Raw genomic sequence first — 23,578 nt, 5'->3', positions numbered from 1 at the left:
ATACATACCACGAACCCGTGCTCATGACACTAAATTCTTCTCTTGCCTCTTCAAGATTCTGACCTCTACCAGCTCTGCATTCCCTCTCCGTCCAACTTCTCCTTAACCTCGATCCTATTATCTTATACAGTACCCCCAACTCCATTACCTGAAACAGTGACATCCTTCTTCTTATCGGCATGCAACATAGGAATCGCAATTTGATATTGCCCCTGCATATAACATAACCCCCTCCACTCCTTCTTCCTTCCCTTCACTTTATCCGCTTGCTCCCCAAACCCAATCTTCATCATCTTCCCAAAAACCAACGTATGATCCCCAACATCAATAAACCCACTATTTTCATGATTCCTCAGAATCTCACATTGAAACGTCTGTCTTATACCTTTAGTGGTTACATTTGAGACTGCACCGGGGGAATACACCAACTTGCGATCCTCGGGGAGCATAGGTCCACCACGAGAAAAATGATTGGCAAGTTGAGCACCGGATGTATTGGCTTCTAATAGGTGGATGTGAAACCATCTTTCGGGGTTATCTTTTGCGGATGATGATCCTGACCCGATGGGGTATAATGCTTTTAGCGCATCGAGTGTTCGGGAAGGACGCTTGATGTTGAATGTGATAATAGGTTCTGGTGAGAGTGTAAGGGTAGTGAAAGAGGATAAAGTCATAGCTGCTGCTGCTATTGAGGGTTCTCCAGAATTTGGATGAATGTTTGGAGTGGTGAGGATTACGACGGAATGCGGTACATGGCGCATTACTTGACGGACATCCAAGGCGAGTTGATTGAGTTCGGGTGACTTGTTGGGGGCTTCTAATGGGGTATCTATAGGTGTATCTGTTGACTCAATGGCGCTGGTCGGTTTTGAAGGAGAAGGATTGGACAAGCTGCTGCTTTTTCTTGGTTGCTGATGAATACATTTTGAAAATGCATTGTGTCGAGAAGAATGAGTGTGATCTAGAAAATTCAGAACCAGGTGTCAGTAAAGGAAGTATACTAGGGATTACAAGTAAATGAGAAGAATACTATACATTTTTTAGAAGTCTTCTCCAGTGAACTCCATCTCCAGAATAATTCATGAAAGCCTCCCACAACAGAAGATTGATTTGTATAAAGCAAACTCCGCGAATTCTTAGTAGATATCATCTTTTCCAAATACTACAAAACTGCAGCCCTTTCTAAACCAATTGATATGAAATTTACTTTGACTCCGTCCTCAATTGAGTCAAAAATATACTCAGATATGCAAGGCGCTGTGTATCCACACAAGGTTCCACAAGGCTGAAAATTATATTCACATCGTCATTGGTCTATCGCGCACACCGTAGAAAAGTTCTCAGAAAACAAATCTAGATGCAAGCCTCGTCAAATGCGACGAGAAACTCGATATTTCATACGAACCCAATTATACGTCTCGGTGCCCTAAACTAGAGGCGCTTCTTCCTCTCGTCAATACTACTACGCCGTATCCTCATCCGTCCAATTACGCCGAAATCATGTCCCTCCCATCCCTCACCCTCCGCCGTACCTCCTCCATTACCTCCAATACCCTCCCCATAAACTCCACCCTCACCCACCAAATTCGACACGCCACCCTTCTAAAACGTCCTATTCGACCATATACTTTCACACAACTCGTTACTCTATCCGACGGCTCAACCTACCTCACTCGATCCACATCTCCAGCGCCCATTTACCGCAGTACAAAAGATACACGAAATCATCCTTTATGGCAGCCCTCTTTAGATTCATTAAGGAATGTTGAGAATGATGAAGCAGGACGTTTGAGTGCATTCAGAGAGAGGTTCGGAAGGGGATGGGATGGAGAGGTAGAGAAGGCAGATGGAGAGGAGAAATTGGCAAAGGATGCAGAGAGTGCGAAGGCTGATGAAGGGGTAGAGAGCAAGAAGGGAGATTCAATGGATAGTTTGATGGATTTGATTAGTGGAGGAGCTCAGAGGGATAGTGCTAGTATGAAGGGAACTGTTAGGACGAAGAGTGGAAAGGAGAAGAAATAAATGGGTGGGTTGCATTGAGGGGTGGAGTGAGGGGTATTATTATAATGACTGGGATGGGGAATATCTTGGTATGAAGTTGGGGAAATGTTATTCTCCCTCCAGAGCTTCAGAGATTATCAAACATATCAAGTTGGATTGTACGATGACCGAGAGAACATCCCTCATCTTGTCATGAACACATGTACATATACATTGTCAAGGAGGTTAAAAGAAATGCACAGAGATCAGGATTGGGCGTTCAGAATTGAAATATTATTCTATGTACAAAAATACTACAACCAGCATACCACAATCACCTCATGATTTGATAATTGTGTCATTCTCTTCATCTTTTTTCCCCCACCCAATTACTTTTCAAAAACGTGATATCATTGTGTCATTCATTAATCTTCTTCTTCAGCAGTTGCTACAGCTGCAGCTTGTGAGTCTGTAGCAGTTTCACCTGAGATTCCAGTTTCTGAAGAAGAACGTGCCGCTGGTTCTACGGGGGGCTTATAAAATAATTGTTCATCTTCTTCAGCATCAAGTTGCATAAGGAAAGTTTCCCAAAGTTCAATAAGCTTAAGAATATTAGCATGATGTCTCTGATATCATAAATGTAACAACTTACCTCCTTTTGAGCTTCCACAGCACTTTCTAAGAATGTCTCCACGGCACTCTTAAAATCCTCAACCTTTTCACGTTCAAATCTATCAAGTTCGGATTTCATAAGACGTCCCATATCCTCAAACAATAATCTTGCTTGATGAACTTTACGTTCAGAATCGGCCACTTCTCCTTGCATTTGATTCAAACGATCTTGTTGTGATTTCCCTTGGCGTAATAATTTCTCTTGAGTAGTCTTACGCTTTTGTAAGTCACCCTCTGCTGCATGCCATGAGTGCCATGCTTTTTGACGTGAACCGAATGCCTGTTTGATACTTCCAATCAAACGAACATATTCATCAATTGTGATACCCAAAGTCAATACATCTTGTTGTGCTTGTCGATCGTAAAGTTCCCTAATTCTGACTTGTAAATCCGCAAGACTTTCAAGAGGTCCGGATAACGATGTAGAGAGTTCAACAGCTGAGAGTGCTCGAAGGGAACCAGAGAAATCACCTGCAGCTTCAGCAAGACCTTTACGTTGGGTAACCACAACATCCATAGCTTTCAACAAAGCTTTGAGTTGATTCTCCAAAGCATCCAAATAAATTCGCCGCTCGTGGAACCACTAATCATGTCAGCAACTTCAAACTCCTAGAAGAATCATAACTTACATCGTCATGTTCAACAAATTTTCCTCCTCCACCAACAGAAATACCAAGTCCACTAAACATGCCTTTGCTTTCACCAAGTCCAGGTTCTTTTCGTTCCTTGTGTTTGACATCAACATTGAAAGCCTCACTTTCTAAAAACAGTTTCAAATCCCCATCATGTTGAAGTGTTGGATGAGCAGCTGTTTTATTAAGCATTCTTTCTAATGCAGCACGCCTAGATTCAACAAAATTTGTATCAAATCTTCCTACAGCCTGTTTCTCAGGAGGTGGAGGTACAACGACACCAGGGTTGTTTGCATGTAAAGAGTTGTAAAGCCAAAGAAAGTCCCTATATCTTCGAGTGACAGTAAATTCCGGTTGACGATATGCTTTAGAGGATGTCTAATTTATGATTAGTTTATACCGATACTTCCTTGGAATTGATATATCCTACCTTTGTTTCAACAGAGTACACAATATGAGAACTGGTCAAATCTCCAACTTTGTGTGGATCACCGACTGTAATATTGAAAGTAGGCTTGGCAGCTTGTTCGATGCTCACACTAGGTGTTGACTCTCTTCGAACCGAGCCTATTTGAGATGGTTGAACAGGAGGTGGTATGCGAGGTCCAGTACTGGATTCAACATCCTCATTCAAATCCACTGAATCCAACAAACTTCGACTTATAGTAGAGCTTTGCGCTGAAGTTAATGGTTGTCGCGGATTGTGTGTAACAGTTTGTTCTTTTTGAGGCGGCGCAGGAGGCTCGTCGGCTTTCGATGTTGGCGCGTTATCACCCAATGGTCCTAATGGCCCCAAAGAATCATCTAAAGCTTGAAGTCGAACTGGTTGTGCTCCAGCGCGTCGAGGGGTTCGTATCGTACGTCCTGCATGTGTTTTGCCTTGTGAAGCTGGTGGGGCAAGGGTTTGTGATGCAGATTCGGGGGTTTCTTTGTAATAAAGTTAAATTCGAATCCTACTTCAATGCAATGATGACTGACCTCCTTCTGTAGCGGATTGTTCGGGTTTGGGTAAGCTTGGTGTCGATTGGGCTTGAGAAGGGACATCTGATATAGTTGTCAATATTGATCACTTCCAGAATTGTCGTTTCAGTCGGTAGAAGCATACCTCCCCAAGGTGAGTCTCCCCCGTCTTCCAAATCCATGACGAAATACTAAGGGCACTTAACGACGTTGAGTTGATACTTGTATGAATTCAAGACGGATATCTAATCGGCGCGCGGCACAGACAACACTCGGAATGTACCGTGGTGGGTTACAGGGATTAAAGCTATTCAAGACAGCAACCAATATAATTGATGTACGATACTCGCAATCTTTCTTCAACAAATCTCCAGTAATAGTGTTGGTATGGAATGTACACGATGCATCAAGGGTGTAATAATAGGTATCTTGCGATCAAGGTAAAGGGTAGGAATTTGGCTGGTCGGGTAAATATCGGTTAGTTTATTTCCTTTTACGCAGCTTACTGTTGTCACCATATTTGAAGCAAGAGCATGAATGCATCATTGCAGGTAGGTAAGATACCCACGGCTTTAAAGATTCAAACTTTGAATGGCAAAAGGATCAATTCCAACATGAATATATCAAAGTGCCCTACAGAATATCCATCTTTACAGAGTATGATTCCACCTCCACATCTACCATTCTTTATTTCTCAACCTCGTCCTTCATGTGAGTTAATGGACGTGAACTGTAGTTGCCCTTATCCAAATCCTCGAGAAACTTTCTACTCTTTGCCCACAATTCTGCCTCCATATCTCTACCAACTCTTCCACTTCGACTATTCAAGAAACCAATATCAAGATTTCCCATTCCCCTTTCCACAACGACCTCGTCTGTTGGCATATTGCCTGCCATATTTCCTGGAACTGCTGGTCGTCTTTCCACAACTTCAGGTACTGATTTGCCCTTATGCTTTGACTTCACCTTTTCTGCGGGTATAATGTCGGCTTCTTCCAACCCCAATATTTGTCTTCGTAATCTTACATCGACGGATTGTAAAGTTTTTAGATAAGAGTTCGAGGCATCTTGGAAAGCTTGACGTTTTTCTTGTGGTGATTGTGATTCTCCAGGTTCTTGTGCTGCAGTAAGAATTTTAAGGGTTTGTCCAGCAGTTTGAACGAGTTGTAAAATACTCTATGGATGATTAGATAGTGTTATAGGACGAGTCAAACGTTGTAGATTTTACCTTGTCTATTTCATTAAGTTGCTGAATGCGTTCAGCTTTTGTAAATGGTCGGAATGCTGAGGTTTGACTTTCTTCTGGTGAGGAGGACATGATGATTGAAAGTCGGAAGTCAAAACCCTTGAATGACTGTTTGATTCGGGTGCGTACTTTGAAGATGTATGAAGATGTATGAGGATGTATGAGTTTGTACTTCGAATTTTGTACTTTGAGAATGATTATGTAGATTGATTGATCTCCAGAACCTTAACCTTGGAACCTTGGAGATGCTTTATCTGGGGTTACAGCCTTAATAATGCGGCTCTGCGGATCGGCTGCATTAGTGTCAAAACTTCACTCCAATTGTTCAATGAAGCTTGACCTTCAGTAACCTCCCACAAGATGCCAGGCATTCAGCCTTGAACAATAAAAATTCTTTTAATTATTCCTCTTTAATAATCCCCCAATTTCTCTATAAATCGTAATCAACTATACGTACCTGCCTAAACATAGAGTTGAGAGTTTGAAGTGAATTTTTTCGTTGGTTTTGGGGAGATGCTAAGTGATTGGCAGTGCTTGCGGTATTACGGTATTATCTAGGTGATAGATTATAAAAGGAAGGAATACTCACCGGTGCGGATAGCTTGGTTAGGTAGGTAGCCGAGTAGAAAGTACCTACAGTGCTAGGTAGCTCCAATCACACGCAGAAGGACTCTCAATCTCTCAATAAGCATGTCTACCTCAGGACAACCAAACGGACCTCCAAGTGCTGGAATAAATACACAACAAAATTCTCAAGGTCCTCCCCAATCAGGCTCACTCATGTCTCAACAAAATCTAAATCAGATCGTAAGTTCTCCCTTCTTTCTATATGAATTCAATGGATTTCAGCAGTGTTGCCATCGATATCGTCAATACCAGCAAGCTTCTATCCCCAATGCCGTCGATATATATCATCAATACCATCAAGTCTTTGTCCCAAAAATCTATCCAACCCCTTGCCAACAGAACAACTATGCTCTCTCAAGATACTGCTAGTGCAGAAGCAGGTGGCCACAATACAGTTTGGCAACGTACAGAGTAAAAAACAGTGTCAAAGATTTGTCACGTGGTCAGGCTGAATACCATGAACCACCTCTTGAAACAACAATTTGCTTGATTGTATTTTGTTACTTCAAGAGATGAATTGATTGAAACTTCAAAAAATTCTTAATGATTCTCTGTACCGTACGCATTGGCATTTTGCAGGAGCTTTCAAAACATGGTGTTTATGCCTTTCATGGTTGGCCTTCCTATCGACAAACATATTTGTTTGGGAGAAATCTGGAGAACAAATATATATTCACAGTTCAAGTTCTCTCAATCCAATACTGTGCTTGTTTGTTCAAGGCCCGATACCTGTTTCGACTTAGCGTTCTTCTTCCCCTGTTTCCCCTCCTCTCATCTCCATCTCAAAAGCAGCAAGCTTTCTAATCAGAATCCTATCAATTCACTTCCACAAAATAAGTCCCATACTACAACTTCTTGCAATATACATATTGCTCTTCTGGCAAAGTTTTTTACACAAACCTGTTACATAGCCCTGTCACAAAATTCTTGCAGCGATCTCTTGTCATCATGTCTGGACCACCTGGGAAAATCCCACCGCGTCCTTCCCTTTCACGTCCTTCTACTTCAAATTCGTTACAAACAGGTACTCCACGTCCTGGAAACATTCAGACCCAAGTTGCAGTGCCTTCTGGTTCTTCAAATAATGGTATTCCAAGACCTGGTGCTTCTCGTCCCCCAATTCCACCATATACTGGTGTTCAACCTCCATCATACCTCCCATATTCTCCAAATCCTCCGCGCCCTTATGGCTCTCCTTATTCTCGTCTTTCTTCAACTTCATCACCTCATGCTTCTACCGCAGAAAATCTCCATTTTCCTATGCAAACGGCTGCTAACGAGCATTGTCGAGCAAAGGTTATCGAGTACCTCGTCAAAAAAGGTTACAATCGAACTGAGCAGATGCTACGATCTGAATCTTCCAACCTTGATAGAGATGGAAAACCTATTCAAGAACGTGCCGAGGACCTTGGTACAGCAAAATATGCAAAGGGTTTCCGATTATTGAGTAATTGGATCGACTCTAACTTGGATATTTACAAGGTAAGCAAGAATTCTTTCAATATCCAAAGTCAAAATCTCTAATACATCTTGCAACAGTTTGAGTTGCGCAGACTCCTTTGGCCTACTTTTGTTTATTCATTTATTGAGCTCATTACAAATAATTATACAAGTGATGGAAAAGCTTTTTTGAATGAATTCAAAAATCAATTCCAACAAGTCCATGCCGATGAACTCACTACATTTGATACAATCAGTTTGCCACAACAAATCAACGATAATACAATCACTAAGCTTTATCTATCCTCAAAATATCGAATCCCTCTCAATACCCATGTTTACTTCAACCTCATCACTCACCTCGAATCGAACAGCAAACAAGGAGGATCTGTTATCATTTATTTGCTACAGACTTACTGCGAAATTCGTGAAACAAAGCGAGGACCCATTGATCAATATAGTTTTGAAGCTATCATCAATCAAGCACATGGTGTTGAACCGGAAGAGTCTGACCTTCAAGAAGGAATCCCCGGAGCTTTTACCGGAGTCACGAACAAAGATATCCAAGATAATAATGCCAAGTTACTATTGGGACCAATGGCAATGGAGGAAGAATTAGCTGCAGATGTTCGCGCAGATCTTGATGAGGAAGATAGTAAGAACCCACCTGAGCTCGGCAGACCATCCTTGGTGGACTTGTTTGATCAAAGTATCAAGCGTGAGGAAGGTGTTGAAGGACCTAGCCGCAATGACATTCCTTACCCTCCTTCTCGTGCTCGGGATGTCATCATGGAAGTTCAGAAGATCAAAGAACATCGAGATAGATTCAAGATTGAAAGCCGGAATGGTGGAGTTGGTCCTGCAGTCTCTATTTGCATGTTTACTTTCCACAATACTCTCGACACGTAAGTTATTTGACAGCAGCCTTCTGACAGAATACTAACTTGTGGCTAGAATCAATTGTATCGAATTTTCCGATGACAATAACTTGGTCGCTGTTGGAACGGAAGAATCTTACATCCGTGTTTGGCATCTACATGGCGAACCATTGCCAAGTGAAACCAAACCAGGTCCAAATGATCCGCCACCATCGAACTCTCGTCGTCTAATCGGTCATTCCGCACCTGTTTATGCCGTATCTTTCTCTCCTTCGATTCGAGGTGCAGATGAAAGTGATACAGCTACTGCTCCAAAGTTACTTCTCTCATCTTCCTCGGATAGAACCATTCGTCTTTGGTCTCTCGAAGCATGGGCCTGCCTTGTCGTATACAAAGGTCATGAAGGTCCAGTGTGGAATGTAAAGTGGGGACCATTTGGTCATTACTTTTTGACTTGTGGTCATGATCGATCTGTTCGTATTTGGGGACAAGATCATATTTCATACCTTCGAATGTTCATTGGTCATGATTCCAATGTCAATCAAATCGCCTGGCATCCAAATGGAGCATATGTTTTCTCGGCAAGTGATCAAGCTGATAAGACTGTTCGCATGTGGTCTTTTACAACTGGTGATTGCGTTCGTGTCTTTACTGGTCATACCGACACCATTAGTGCTCTTCAATGTGCTCCTAATGGAAAGATTTTAGCATCTGCAGATTGTGGTGGTAGTATTATTCTTTGGGATCTTGCAAAGGGAACACAAATTAAACGTTGTAGAGGTCATGGAAAGGGAGGAATTTGGTCTTTATCATTCAGTGTTGAATCTACAGTCTTGTGTTCAGGTGGAGCTGATGGTACTGTTCGTTTGTGGGATATTGAGGTGCCTTCCGATCCATACAAGAACACTGATGGTGAAGTCATCGGTACTGGTGGACAAGCTGATGCAACTCGTGTTACGGGTGCTATTACCGGTGCTCAAGCTAATCCTACTACTGGATCTTCCAAGAAGAAGGGTAAGGAAACAATGATTACTCCAGATCAAATTGTTGCATTCCCAACCAAGAGATCACCAGTTTACAAAGTCATGTTTACAAGAATGAATTTGGTTATGGCTGGAGGATGTTATTTGCCTTGAGAATATTGGGTAGATGGTTATTCGTGGAGACTTAGATCATTTTGATTGCGAGATGCACGGTTTACGATAAAAGTTTCTTTCAAATTGTAATTGAGATTTCATCCGAGAGTTTCTTTGGATGAATGGGATTGAGTGTGGTGGAAGTGGATTGATACAGAAAATGGCGTAAGATACCAGGATTTATGGTAATAGTCATTAGTTAGGTTTCTAAATCGGTGAATTTTCCTCGGAAATATATGCACATATTTGATCTGTGATTTGCTTGTATGTGTTACAATTTATGACTTTAGACTTGAGGGTTAGAGATTCAAGGAGTCGATGCTAGTGTTCCTTCTTTTTCCCGTTTTAATTTACCTTTCACTATAGATCATGCAATACATTACGGTCTCGTACAATTCTTGATATGTACGCTGAATTGATCAGAAGCATAGGAATCTCCGAGTCGGGATGAATTATCCTCAATTTCACAGCCTAGTATTATGCATACCATGAAAAGAAGAGGGACACCTCATCCGCGTTAGTGAGTAGTTGTACAGAGATAAACACGAGTCTTGGATGTCGAAATTCTGAGCATGGTCAAATAGATATGTATGCTATGATTCTTTGCTAACTATTCTGTCTCCTCCCCTTCCGTCGCATGTCATCGTATTCCCCAGAAACCAAATTCACAACTTGCAATTCTCACAAGTCAACTACCTGAGTGAAAGCTTAACAGCTCAATGGTCTAACATCCCTCTTAAACCCTCGTCCTTTTTCTCAATCGCTTCCCCCAGCTTCCTCTTCTTCAGCCTTTCGCTTTTTCTTTCAAGGTTCTGTGTTTCTATCTGTGTCTGTTCGCTTTGCTCTTCTATATCTACTCTCATCCCCTCCCCTTCCCCCATCTCCACATCAGCACCTACATCCTCTACTCCTCCATCTCCATCTCCACATCCACATTCCCGCTCACCCCTCCCCCGATACCCTTCTCCATCTCCCCAAACAACCCATCAATCTCCTCGACCCCCACATTCGAAAAATCCCAACCCTTTTCTTCCGCTGTCAGAGGTGGATCCATGTAAATTCCTTTCCAGGACGTGGAGAGGGGCTTTTGTTGGCTTCTGTGTATAAATCTACGTTCATGTTTATATCCATGTCTATATCTAAATCCATGTGCGAATCCAGGTGCGAATCCACGTGTGAATCCATATCTATGTGCATATCATCGGATGAAAGAACTCCATCTCCAGTGACTTGATTTCCCAATCCCGGGGCTGGTTCCAGTTCTGCTTCTGAAACCGATAGCATCAGATCTCCCCGATATGGAGAAGTCAGAACAGCGTTGAAATCGGGTATCAACCCCATGATATTTGAAGTTGCATCTAGCGTCGAATTCCCCAATCCCGAATCTAATCCCGCTGCTGGTTCTGGTTCGGCTTCTGATACCCATGGCATCGGGTCTCCTAGATATGGAGAAGCCGGGGCAGAATTGATACCGGGTATCAAAAACATATCTGGAGTTGCATCTAGCGTTGAACTATACATTGGAATAGATTGTGGAGTTGTGTTCGTATCCACATCTATATCTTCGTCAAAATCTCCATCGATATCCACATCTCCATCACTATCAATACCAAAATCCACATCCTCATCTCCAACTTCAACATCCACATCCACATCCTCATCCTCATCCTCATCAATATCCACATGTCCAACTTCATCTCCATCAACACCATCATCAGCATCCGAATCCGAATCTGAAATCTCGATAATCATTCTCGCAGCAGTATTCGAAGTCAAAATCCCTGCATCTTTCTTCGAATACGCAATCTCGGGGCTTCTCTCTCCACTGAACTCTGAGTTCCGGGTGAATTTTGCTTTTGGAGTTGATCCTGTGATCTCCGGGCTAGATTTGGGTTGTGAATTTCTTCTAGCCGAGCTTGCGCTTAGCCCCTGCTTTAGAATTGGAGTTGGATTCGTCGCAGACTCTGCATCTTTCTTCGAATTTGTGGGTTTGGAGCTTCTCTTTCTGTTTATCTTTGTGTGCCAGATTATCTCTTGTTTTGGAGTTGAAGTTGGAGTTGATTTTGGGTTCTCCAGGCTGGGTTGTGTAGTTCTTCTAGCTGGGGTTATGTTTAACTTCGTCTGTTGCTTTGAGGTTGTATCCGGCATGGACTTCGTATCTTTTCTCGAACTCGTGGGTTTAGAGCTTCTCTTTCTGTTTATCTTTGTGTGCCAGATTATCTCTTGTTTTGGAGTTGGAGTTGAAGTTGAACTCGATTTCGTGGTCTCCGAGCTGGAATTGGGTTGTGTAGTTTGTCTAGCTGAGCTTGTGTCTAGCTTCTGCTTTGGAGTTGAAGTGGCATTCGATGTGGACTTCGCATCGGTCTTCAAATTGGCAATCTCCGGACTTCTATCTGCATGTATTTTCGAGTTCCAGGTTTTCATTGCTTTTAGAATCGAAGTTGATTTTGTGTTCTCCGGGCTGTGTTTAGGTTGTGTAGTTCTTCTAGCTGGGATCATCTTTTTCTTCTGCTCCGTCTTTAACTTCTGCTTCTGCTTCTGCTTTATATTCTGCGCAGACTTCAACGCTGCTCTTGTATTCGGCATGGTGAAGTAGGTGCTTACTCGTTAATGAACTTTCTGGTTTGTGGTTTGTGGTTTGAATATCCAGATGTATGTCGAGCAAATGGGATATCGTGAGTTGGTCGATGGAATCTAAAGAGCTTATATGGGTGCAGGATAGAGAGCGATACACAGATCTATCATACGGTGATAGTTCATACTGCTGTGTTTCTCACCGTATTCGTACCTACATTCGTACCTCCAACTCGCCGTAAACATCACAATCACAATCACAATCACCGTACATAACTGCCTTCACACTCATACTCCCAGCCAGCATCAACACTCTCCCCAAAAATAACCGTACGAAAATGACACATACATCTCCTTCCACTTCCAATTTGCCTATCCCTCCATCACCGACCGTACAATTTCACACAAGGACATACTAAAAATAACAACACAGCATAAAATCTCAACCGTACCTCGCAAGCAACAAAGTAAAGTGGCCGTATCCATACCCGTATTGAGCACATGAATACCCAGAACCGTATTCAAGTATCGATTCAGTAGGAAGACTCCTCGGAAAGATTCACATCCCTTCTATACATACCACCCTCGCTTCATCCTCGCGCTTTACCCTTACGGTTATACGTCTGCGTCAAAGATGTACATAGCCTCTTTCTCTCTCTCTCTCTCTCTCTCTCTCTCTCTCTCTCTCTCTCTCTCTCTCTCTCCCCGTACCTCTCTTGAATCGCACTTCAATTCACAATAATCCACCAAATTTGACTTCTTCAAGAGCCAACATTCGTAGTATCTACGGGATGGGAATTCTTAATTCGTTGCGCTGGCCCTTCTAACAATGTATTGGTACAAGTTTGACGTATAGATATTGAAGGTAGTGTGGTATAGCTATGGTCATTCTCATTTTCATAGCGCAGACATCTAGCAGAGATTACATCAGGAGAGACCTAGTGCAAGACGCAAACTCAAGACGAATTTTCCATCTCCAATATTTACGGCTCAATCTCCAAGTCAATTCTAGTAAATATCATACACGAGTCTCGGAGACATTCACCAACCTTAAGCAATTCATAAGTCTCAAAACCATACGAGGTGATTAATCTCAATTTGAACCAACAAAAATATACTATCTACCATCAGAAGAAACATCCCACTCATCTCATTCACACACAAACATATCTTCCAAAGCTGAGTCCTGACAACCAGAGCTCCCCATTTCACGAATATGTAGGATCAAGCTATCCTTATCCCTCTACCATTCACCAAATTGTCCCAAAACATCAACCACAATTATGAACCATAAACATCTCCACCAAAATTAGAAGCAATTTAAACCCATAATATTCCTTCTCATATAGTTCGACCTAGCCCATCAATCAATTAAATCAGACTCTGGAGTAATGTCCACCATAATTCCCATTTCCACTACCGCTTCCTCCTGTTGGAGTTCCAGATCCACTGCTTCCTCCATTCCCACCACTTGGAAGTCCAACACTGATGGTAGCACCTGGTGCACTTGAGCTCGCGGCACCATTGGCACTAGATCCACTTGGTACAGAGCCAGTAGGAGCTGCAGGGAGATCACCATCTTGACAGACGGCTGTAAGAGAGGTTTGAAGGCCTATCGTGATACATTAGTTCATCTTCTCAATGGCAAATTCATGACAATAAATGAGGAAAAAATTAAGGAGCACAACTCACTGGTAACGATAGAAGTAGCAATAATTGTTGTAGTTCCAGTACTTTGACTAGTCTTCAACACTGTAGTTGGAATAGTAACTGTCGAATAGATGACCTGCACATAATTTGTAGAAATCGTTTCAACAACTGGAACAGTGAAATGCGAGATGCTAGTTGTCGTCTGAGGAATAGTAGAAGCAATCACAAGCGAATATGTCGACATATCCTTAGCCAGACAGCCACTCGATGCAGGGTCAGAAGTAACAATTGGTCCACCAGGTTGAGTTATAGAGATAGTAGCACCAGGAAGTGAAGCAGTAACTGCATCTGAAGTTCCAACACCAACTGAAATACCACCGGTTGGAATAGGTACCGAAACAGATATGCCAGGTCCACTTCCACTACTTCCACTAGCACCACCGCCATTATATCCCACACTTGACCCTGAGCCACCACCAACAGCTGGAAGAGTAGCAGATATAATAGGAATAGTAGCAGAAGCCGACGCACCGCCACCAATCGAAACACCACCACCACCGATAGGAATCGTAGCAGAAACAACCGGACCTCCGCCGCCTACAGGCAAAGTAGCCGAGACCTGCGGAACAGGTGTAGGATAATAATGACTTGTCGGCAAAATTGGCACACTTGGAGCAGGCAAAGCTGGGATACTTGCAACTGGAGCAGTTCCTCCACCACCACCACCACCACCACCACCACCACCAAGGCCAAAGCCACCAAGGAGACCACCTAATAGACCACCTAGTCCAAGTGGATCACTACTCCCAGCACTAGCCCCAGTACTACCGCCAGCAGCACGAACAGATGGGACAGCTGGGGCAGGAAGAGAAGGGACAGAGACGGAGGGTGGAGAGTAGTAAGGTGAGTGATTATCGTTTGCTACGTCTGGGACAGGTGCAGGTGCAGGTGCTCCGTAGAGAGTGGGGAGGAGAGAAATGGTCAGGAGGAGTTTGTAGTGCATTATTGCGGTTGAATATGTGAGGTGATTGGATGTAAGTAAGTGTGAGAGGTGAGAGAGCGATCACTTAAGAAAGTAGATTGAAATGAATTGAACTGAGAGTGTATAATGGATTGAAATTCAAATGAATTGTAAACAGCGAATGGATTGTGTTGCAATGTATTGTACTTTAAGCAAGACTCGTAGCAAAAGAAGTAAAGCTCAATGTGTATGTGATGAAGAGAGAAACAAAATCTAAGTTCTCAAATCAGGGAATTTCGTACATTTTATACCCTCTCCTCATTTCCTTAACTTTCCTTTTGCCATCCATCAAGGTACATATTGTTTACCCAGATCGTGCAACTTCACTCCTCATTCCTTCCTTAACTGCACATCATACCTACCTAGCGAAGATTCCTGCCAAACACAACGATTTCCATTTATGCAACAATCAACTAACCGTGCCGTTCCGAAAGTCAATTGACGGATATTCCTTTTGATATTCTCCATTCGATTCGATACTATACAATGCAGTTAGGAACTAACCTCATCGTCCTATACTATCTCATCTTCAGTTCCCGGGATGACGAACTCCCATGACCATAATGTATCCCCATCTCCCAATTCTGGCTTTGATAAACGAAATGTATCTTACCAAACTACTGTTACCCATTCACAAAATAATCCCCTAATGCTTCCTATTCGTCGATTTTACAGATCTCATACATTTTTACTATCGTTGTGCTCTTACCAACTATGAGTTACAACAGAAAATGCATTTCCCGATCCCTCCCATTCCTTCATATTATTTGTCTCGTCCTTTCCCAATCTAAAATCATGCCCCCCTTAACTCTCCGGGACAAAGTTACAAACCAGTCTATTGGAAACAAAGATCATGATGTCCATCAGTGCTCACCACATCGATCATATTCATCATAATGATACCCAATCCATTGGAAAGAGCAGATGATGAGCATGTTTTCAGTTCTACAAACCAAACACAATCCCAGTAATTCTAGATGTCATGTTGTGCATATGTAACCCCTCGTGCAACTTTTCAGGAACGCCTCGAACCTTAAGACGCCATATCCGGTCCGAGTTGGTCCGCGTCCCAGCACAAAAAGGATCTTTTCAGTACACTTGTACGAGATAGGGAGAAAACTTCATAATCATTAGTATGTGATCTTAAGGAGAATAATATATTGTCACACGAATATACCCGTGGAGAAATTTCATCGTCACTCAATATTATATTAATTAAACACGCAATTGTACAGTAAATATTTTGTATTCTGCTATCTCTTTTCTTTTGTCTTAACGCGCAATGTTTATCACAAAGTACATTTTTAAGATTATACCTCATGTATCTATTGAGACCATGTGGAATGAAAAATAAATGAGCATCAAAAGAGAAATACTAATCAGGCTCAATGCATGACCGAAAAACCAACCATTAAAACTCCACTATCCCGCAAAAACCAAGCCATTTTTTAAATTTAGTCAACCTCCTCCATAGCACTCTCAACTGGTGCATCCGAAGTTGCCTCAGTGGTGGCAGGAGCATCCTCGGTAGTCTCGGCATCCTCCTCAACATTCAATCCGAGTGAGACAAGCTTGTGAATACGCTCGGCAAATCCAGCTGGCTCCTCGATGGTGAAACCGGAAACGAGGAGGGAAGTCTCAAACAAAAGTTGAGTGATTGACTTGACGGTACGGTCGTTCTCACCATCAGCCTCAACCTTCTTCTTCAACTCCTTAATGATAGGTGATTTTGGAGAGATTTCGAAAGTCTTCTTGGAGGACATGTATGATGACATAGAGGTATCACGGAGAGCTTGAGCCTTCATAATACGCTCCATGTTAGCGGACCAACCGAATTGACCGGTACGGATAGCACAAGGAGCGTTGACAAGCTTGTGGCTGACAACAACCTTCTCAACGTTCTCACCGAGGACGTTCTTGAGAGCCTTGGCAAGACCCTCGAATTCCTTCTCCTCTTCCTCACGAACCTTCTTCTCCTCATCAGTCTCCTCAAGGTCGAAGTCCTTGGTGATATCAACAAGCTTCTTACCCTCGAACTCCTTGAGTTGAGTCATGGCGTACTCGTCAATGGGGTCAACCAAGAAGAGAACCTCAAAGTTCTTTGCCTTGAGGGAGTCAAGGAATGGTGACTTTTGAACAGCCTTGAGAGACTCTCCAGTGATGTAGTAGAGGTTCTTTTGGTGCTCTGGCATACGGGTAACGTAGTCGGAGAGGGAGGTGATGTCATCACCTGACTTGGTGGAGCTGAATCTGAGGAGCTTGGCAAGAGCAGCTCTGTTTTGGGAATCCTCGTGGATACCGAGCTTGATGTTCTTGGCGAAAGCAGCGTAAAACTTGTCGAATTGCTCCTTGTCCTCAGAGATCTCTTGGAAGAGCTCAAGAACCTTCTTGACGATGTTCTTCTTGATGACCTTCATGATCTTGTTTTGTTGAAGAGTCTCACGGGACAAGTTAAGTGGGAGATCCTCAGAGTCAACAACACCCTTGACGAAGCTCAACCACTCAGGGATGAGGTCAGTGGCGTCATCAGTGATGAAAACACGACGAACGTAAAGCTTGATGTTGTTCTTGGTCTTCTTGGTCTCGAAAAGATCAAATGGAGCACGCTTTGGAACGAAGAGGATGGCACGGAATTCGAGTTGACCTTCAACAGAGAAGTGCTTGACAGCCAAGTGATCTTCCCAATCGTTGGAAAGGACTTGTAGAATGAACCGTACTCCTCAGCGGTGATGTCGGATGGGTTTCTGGTCCAGATTGGCTTTTGTTTGTTGAGCTCTTCCTCCTCAATCTTGGTCTCCTTAACCTTCTTGGTCTTTGGCTTCTTGGCCTCTTCCTCATCATCGACCTCCTCAATCTTGGCCTTCTTCTCATCATCCTCCTCCTTGGTCTCCTCAGCCTCCTCATCTGGGACTTCGGTCTCAGTCTCCTTGGAGACGTGAAGGTAGATTGGGTATGAGATGAACTCGGAGTGCTTCTTGATGACCTCCTTAATCTTGGACTCGTTCAAGTAATCCATTTGCTCATCCTTCAAGTGGAGAATGATCTTGGTACCACGGCCGAGTTGCTCACCCTCAGAGTCTTGAGTAAGAGTGAAAGTTCCTCCAGCACTGGATTCCCAAATGTATTGTTCATCATCATTGTTTTTCGAGACGACAGTAACTCTGTCAGCGACGAGGTATGCAGAGTAGAAACCAACACCGAATTGACCAATCATAGAGATATCAGCACCTGCGGTGAGAGCCTCCATAAATTGCTTGGTACCAGATCGTGCAATCGTACCGAGGTTGTTGACGAGATCCTGAATTGTTGGTTAGCCATGGTTTTGAGTCTTCGTCTATGAATATACTTACAGCCTTGGTCATACCAATACCGGTATCGCGGATGGTAAGAGTCTTGTTCTCCTTGTCTGGGATGATGTCGATGCGGAGATCCTTACCGCTGTCGAGCTTGCTGGAATCTGAGAGAGCCTCATAACGGATCTTGTCGAGAGCATCGGAACAGTTGGAAACAAGTTCTCTTAAGAAGATCTCCTTGTTTGAGTAAACTGTGTTGATGATGAGAGAGAGCAACTGAGAGATCTCAGCTTGGAACTCGAAAGTTTCGCCAGCCATATTTGTGATTGTGTATGTAAAAACGGAGAAACTGTAGGAAGAGGGTAGATTAGTATGGATTTCTCGATGAAAATGAAGTTGTACAAGTTTATTGAGCTTCTTGTCAAGCTTTTGTAGAGTGCAAGTAATTGTCCGAAGCTCGCTGGGGTTTCGTTCTTTTTCAAGGCTGAGCTCCCAAGAGTTTCTTGGTGGTAGATCGAGGGGTTGCTTCGACACAGGAAGATTATTGGGAGTAACTTACAGTTGATGGTATTCGTTAAGTCGTTAAGTTTATCGTATTGTAGAGGTCTAATAGACAGAAAGTAGAAAGGAAGGGTATCTTTGAATGGTTTGAAGAAAAAAAGAGAATCGACTTTTCGTTGAAGGGTATTGGGGATTTTATGGAAAGGCTCGCTATAGAAAATGGTAGAATTGTAAGGAACTTTCTCGTCGCTTAACCTTTTTTAGACCACCTAGCAACGCGCCACTTCTACATCAACCAATCAACGGCGGAGAAAACATGACAAGGCAATACAAACGATGTGATGTATATGGAACTTTTTAGAATTATATAGCTAGGTAGCTGTTATTTCTTTTTCAATTGAATGCAAACAGTCAATACATAATCCAAATATCTCTCTCCTTAACCGCTAGCTATATATTAGTAATCTTACTAACATCTTATGAAGAGAGATGAGATTCACATGACTTCACATTTTTCTACTGTTTTGCATTGTTGAATATTCATTCTCTCAATCAATCAAACCGTCAAATTCTATGGATTTCTTCTTTCCCCTCTAGAATCTCATTTTTGTTTATCGGAGTGGCTCATCTTATCAGCGGGGAAAGAACTTTGACCGATTTCTGTACTGTGCTTTACAATCGAGGCTGGTGAATGAGGCTTGTGTGGGTAATATCACGTGTCTCGGAAGCTTCTAGTAAGTTTGAGGGAGTCCTTGAAGATTCCTTTTAGTTCGATTTCCATTCTAATTCTTAGCTATCATATCATCGCTACGTGGAACTTTTGATTCGAGATGCTTCGATTTGCCTTTAAAACCGGTCAATGTTGGCGGTGATGAAAATGTTGGACCTTTTGGCCCCTCCCAAGACTCCTAAGCCATGAATAGGATTGACAGCCACTGAAGAGAATCCAGACTGCCAGTCTTATTGAAGGCAAGCTAAGTCTTGGCAGCTTAGGCTTCTCTTTTCACATTAGATCATATCACATTTACAATCTAATGGTGCGTAGTGGAGATGAAGAACCAAGGGACATTAGGCGACTGTTGCACTATTCTCTCTCACCACTTGACATCTAGATTATGCATACACTAGCATCATGGTCCGGTTCGTTGGTTTTTCGATTCCATAACAGAATATGTCATGCCATGGTCTACGGTTGCTAATTGCTCGTTGCTGAAAAGACACGACTTACCATCGAACTCATAAGATGATGATACTAGATTGATTGTTTGCTTACCTAGACTCTTTCATTAGCTTGTTCATTGACAATCCTTACACACCTGTCCACTTCTGACCTCTCGAGCTTGCCATGTGGCAGTGTATACATCAATATTCAATGTGTATTTGCCCATTGAGACCACACAGTCAATACTGTGGAAATAAATGAAAACTACTTGTGAAGATATAGCCTCTTTCTGTTAATAGATTCCATCCCAAGGTATGGAGTGCAGTTAGTTGCCGGTCACCCAGCCGAAAACTAAACCTACCGATTCTTTCATTCCTCTGCTGCATTCCAGAAAATGTCTGAAGGCTAGTTTACCATCAAGTGTCATAACGCTAGCCAGCTGGTGAAATCCATTGGGTATGCCGGCTTATCATGATGCAGGTCGGGCAAGCGGGTGCCGAAGAGTCAACAGGAGAGAGAATAGTTTTCCACTTTCTGATGAAATCCTCTACTATCGTCGTCCTCACCATCATCAAAAGCAGTAGAGTTTCTGAATATTTCAAGTTCATATCAACAATATCCGGATATTACCATTATATCTTAGTCATACCTGTGACAACTACAAAGCCATACAAGCTATACACTGCGTCGTTTTATACAGCGTATCTATTCTTCAACGCCCGCAAATAGGATAGACAAAGTGATATTCCACGCAACGTCTGCAAGATTTTTCATCCACGTTTAAACACTGTCAGATGGAGCTACTTAAATCAGAGTCGTTGGGCAAGATTCCGTCTCCTTCCAGTACTACATCTCAGCTTGATCAAGAAGGAGACTATAGCCTTTCCTCCGACAACTCTATCGACTCAGATATTTTCCTATCCAAAAGGTATAAGTTTATGTGTAAACGTAATATACCAGTAGGTATTCATGATTCAGGTAGCCAAAGATCTAATGCTAACTAATCCAAGCTAGTAAATCTGACGAAATCAGAAAATTCAATATATATCTTTGTCGAGGCGGTCAACAGTATTCCTCAACCTCATCATAGAGCCAACATGGTCTGCTATGTATGCGATGACATAAGGATATTTCAGGAGAATGGCAATTACTACACACGTAGCAACATCCTGATATAAAATACCGAGGTAAAAAACACCGGATAGAAGGCTCGATATATGACGAACCTCACAGACTTAAGGTTACTGAGACACGATGGATAAAATCTGTTCTTGACGCTGCTCGTGAAGGTTGTTGTCTTTGTACACTTGTAGTTCAAGCTATACCTGCATTGGGCAAAGGCCATTTCCGAGGTTCACCCTTCAGCGTATACTTACAGGTGAAAGATGTTGATGGTATCAAGAGGTATTCAATAAGGCAGAGCGAGTTCGCAGAGCGCGTTCGCACAACCATTTGCTATTGAATTATACAGGCATCTGTATGAGCTTACATTATGTACGTTGAGTTCAAGAATAAGTATCAATTCTCCTTACGCTGGCTTACATGAATTGCAGCTGCCCGTCACTTGTTTCGGACTATGGGTGGCCTTTCATTACCATTTATCACCGATGCACCAGAAATCTCGAATACCTTGCCTGAATCCTTACAAACAGCGCAAAGCTGGATTGCAAACTGTGAATCACATTGAGAATGCAATTTGGATTATATTGTCGGCCCAAAAATGCCAACGCGAGTCATCAATGTCGGAACCTCAAATATTTCAGTCAACTTGATCGAAACAAAGAACGTAACCGAACGTTTTGCCGCCCTCAGCCCACGATTGCCATATCTTGACGGAGATGACCGCCAGACTTTCTCTATGCACGTAGAATCTAAGACCAAATTTCTGACCATGATGCAAACGGGCGGCTTGAATCACATGGACTGCATGATAGTGAGCTAAGGAGATGTGGGTGAGTGTTGCAAGAGTAAGTGCTTGCGAGAATTACTCTGTCCTTCGCACAGGATGAGAGACTATGTGATTTTAGGGAGTGTAGCACTTGTGAGTGTCGGACAGGAATCTCAAGTTTCGAATCAGAAACAAATTTCCTTGACATGTATTTAGATGCCAAACTTCAGTCCTCACCGATTAGGGAAGTTTACAAAAATATATATTCTAATTGGTACATTATGGTCGAGGATTATAGTCACTGTTCCCTCACATATCAGACTGATTAGCTACCTGCCATATCTGGGACAGCAAAAATCTTGCATGACATGACTCAAGATGATTATTACGCCAGGTTGTGGAGAATTTAACTTCCAGATGCACTCCTCTGGACTTCAAGAAAAGTCAAAAGACAGGATACGGAAAGCTAGAAGTGCGTGCCTTCTTGGAGCTGGGCTTCTATACGCAGTGGCGGTATAACATACGATCATAAAGATGAAGAGCTTAAGGCTGGCATTGAAATCGTCTCTGTAGATATCTAACATTCCGGCAGCAACGCTTTCGGTAGCGTTCTTGAAGGCAAGCTTGAGGTTACAGCAGTTCTTATTCCGATACAGGCTAAAAGCGAACCGCCAGAATAGACATATTTTTATAGAATCATTGAATTCAAGGAGAATGAATGGACACTTGGGAATGATGAAATCGTTGTGGATCTAGATCCCTATCATTATGGTCCAAACAAGCCCACTGAATCTGCAATTAAAGTCAAGAAGAACGTCTCGCTCTTCCTCATGTTTGTCGGAACCCGAAAGTTCAAACACTATGCCGAGCATTCAAGTTTCTTGGCCCTAAGATATCTTGAAGAAGACGAAAGGGGGAATGCAATATTTATGAGAGCAGGTATAGCTGTCCTTGATGAGTTATCGATGAATGTTCTCGATCGGGTTCGAGCTGGCACCAAAGAATCGATCGTTCTGATTTAGACTAGGGATACAGCAACCTGCCGTGGGAGCGCACTTTGTGAGTGAGCCTGCCTTCTCGCCGCCGATTTTCGATTCGGAAGGTGTTTACATTTTGATTAAATCGATGTACATATGCGATACACTTCATGGTCATACATTTCACTTTACTGGGTTACAATACACCACTCTCTGTGAGTAGGTACTGATGACTTCTAAACCATTACTTCATCGCAAATAGTCTGTGTAATTATTATTGTAAGATTTGTAGCAAAACTGCAACGTAGTGAATGGATTAATATTATTCACGTTGAAGTTAGAATTTCAAAATGATCGTTATATCAAGCTGCACAATTATATCATATCGCGTCATAGAGAAATGCGTATGTCACACGTCTTATTAAGATTGAGCACTAAAATATACCCATCAAACACAAATGATATTAAACATGTTATTTTAATTGTTCAAAATGATTACAATTGAATACCAGTACGTCAGTAGTCCAAAAAAGGTGAGGTTGGTGAGGCTGGTGAGAAGTGACACCCAAAGGTCATGAGAAAGTCTAAAACAAAAAGTCTCTTTTGGAGTTAATTGTGTGTGAGCACCGGACTTGAGCGCTGCCACCCAATTATTTAGCCAAAATTGGAATCGGCATGTCACGTGATATCAAGCAACACCCCCGCCCCTCAAGTGAGTTTACTCTCTGCTTGTAACGGATCGGTCATGTTGGTGAAGCGATATCTGTATTGCAGTAAACTCCCAGAACATTGACAGGAGGCGACGAAACTGCATGGAATACACAAACGGAGCAAAAGTACGAAGCCGGTTCATCCAAACAACGGTCCTGCTACATCCCGTGTTTCATAGGCGCACCCCTTTGAAGACCCCATGAAACATCCAACAATCATTAGCCAACAAA

At 42.6% G+C, this 23,578-nt stretch overlaps 9 protein-coding genes across 9 annotated transcripts; 3 read left to right on the top strand and 6 right to left on the bottom strand.

Moving 5' to 3' along the window:
* Positions 1–122: 122 nt before the first annotated feature.
* Bfra_004862 (putative flavin reductase like domain-containing protein) lies at positions 123–1,150 on the bottom strand (the record flags this gene model as incomplete). Its single annotated transcript, XM_037335253.1, has 2 exons — positions 123–961; positions 1,036–1,150. 2 exons carry the CDS (start codon positions 1,148–1,150, stop codon positions 123–125), a joined length of 954 nt encoding a protein of 317 aa, XP_037192348.1.
* Positions 1,151–1,500: 350 nt separating this feature from the next.
* Bfra_004861 (putative 50s ribosomal protein) lies at positions 1,501–2,022 on the top strand (the record flags this gene model as incomplete). The annotated part of the gene is made up of 1 exon (XM_037335252.1): positions 1,501–2,022. The coding sequence occupies one exon, from the start codon at positions 1,501–1,503 to the stop codon at positions 2,020–2,022; it is 522 nt and encodes a 173-aa protein (XP_037192347.1).
* A 383-nt stretch (positions 2,023–2,405) lies between these two features.
* On the bottom strand, positions 2,406–4,426 carry Bfra_004860 (putative sorting nexin 3 protein; the record flags this gene model as incomplete). Its single annotated transcript, XM_037335251.1, has 6 exons — positions 2,406–2,582; positions 2,633–3,235; positions 3,282–3,662; positions 3,715–4,211; positions 4,263–4,328; positions 4,390–4,426. The coding sequence occupies 6 exons, from the start codon at positions 4,424–4,426 to the stop codon at positions 2,406–2,408; spliced, it is 1,761 nt and encodes a 586-aa protein (XP_037192346.1).
* Positions 4,427–4,931: 505 nt separating this feature from the next.
* Bfra_004859 (putative mediator complex protein) lies at positions 4,932–5,562 on the bottom strand (the record flags this gene model as incomplete). The annotated part of the gene is made up of 2 exons (XM_037335250.1): positions 4,932–5,420; positions 5,473–5,562. The coding sequence occupies 2 exons, from the start codon at positions 5,560–5,562 to the stop codon at positions 4,932–4,934; spliced, it is 579 nt and encodes a 192-aa protein (XP_037192345.1).
* Positions 5,563–6,180: 618 nt separating this feature from the next.
* On the top strand, positions 6,181–9,571 carry Bfra_004858 (putative transcription initiation factor subunit taf5 protein; the record flags this gene model as incomplete). The annotated part of the gene is made up of 4 exons (XM_037335249.1): positions 6,181–6,297; positions 7,051–7,599; positions 7,657–8,462; positions 8,512–9,571. 4 exons carry the CDS (start codon positions 6,181–6,183, stop codon positions 9,569–9,571), a joined length of 2,532 nt encoding a protein of 843 aa, XP_037192344.1.
* A 1,038-nt stretch (positions 9,572–10,609) lies between these two features.
* Positions 10,610–12,157, bottom strand: Bfra_004857 (uncharacterized protein; the record flags this gene model as incomplete). The annotated part of the gene is made up of 1 exon (XM_037335248.1): positions 10,610–12,157. The coding sequence occupies one exon, from the start codon at positions 12,155–12,157 to the stop codon at positions 10,610–10,612; it is 1,548 nt and encodes a 515-aa protein (XP_037192343.1).
* A 1,364-nt stretch (positions 12,158–13,521) lies between these two features.
* On the bottom strand, positions 13,522–14,798 carry Bfra_004856 (uncharacterized protein; the record flags this gene model as incomplete). The annotated part of the gene is made up of 2 exons (XM_037335247.1): positions 13,522–13,757; positions 13,838–14,798. The coding sequence occupies 2 exons, from the start codon at positions 14,796–14,798 to the stop codon at positions 13,522–13,524; spliced, it is 1,197 nt and encodes a 398-aa protein (XP_037192342.1).
* Positions 14,799–16,270: 1,472 nt separating this feature from the next.
* On the bottom strand, positions 16,271–18,727 carry Bfra_004855 (putative heat shock protein 90 protein; the record flags this gene model as incomplete). Its single annotated transcript, XM_037335246.1, has 3 exons — positions 18,167–18,727; positions 17,529–18,114; positions 16,271–17,460 (listed from the first exon to the last, which is right to left on the bottom strand). The coding sequence occupies exons 1-3, from the start codon at positions 18,425–18,427 to the stop codon at positions 16,271–16,273; spliced, it is 2,037 nt and encodes a 678-aa protein (XP_037192341.1). The 5' UTR covers positions 18,428–18,727.
* A 1,839-nt stretch (positions 18,728–20,566) lies between these two features.
* Bfra_004854 (uncharacterized protein) lies at positions 20,567–22,682 on the top strand (the record flags this gene model as incomplete). Its single annotated transcript, XM_037335245.1, has 7 exons — positions 20,567–20,735; positions 20,787–20,881; positions 20,935–21,176; positions 21,244–21,266; positions 21,326–21,445; positions 21,536–21,705; positions 22,341–22,682. The coding sequence occupies 7 exons, from the start codon at positions 20,567–20,569 to the stop codon at positions 22,680–22,682; spliced, it is 1,161 nt and encodes a 386-aa protein (XP_037192340.1).
* Positions 22,683–23,578: the final 896 nt, after the last annotated feature.

Source organism: Botrytis fragariae, assembly GCF_013461495.1.
Source record: "Botrytis fragariae strain BVB16 chromosome Unknown tig00000054, whole genome shotgun sequence".
Classification (NCBI taxonomy): Eukaryota; Fungi; Ascomycota; class Leotiomycetes; order Helotiales; family Sclerotiniaceae; genus Botrytis; species Botrytis fragariae.
The sequence above is the reverse complement of the archived record's forward strand: the minus strand, read 5'-3'. Positions and strand labels throughout refer to the sequence as shown.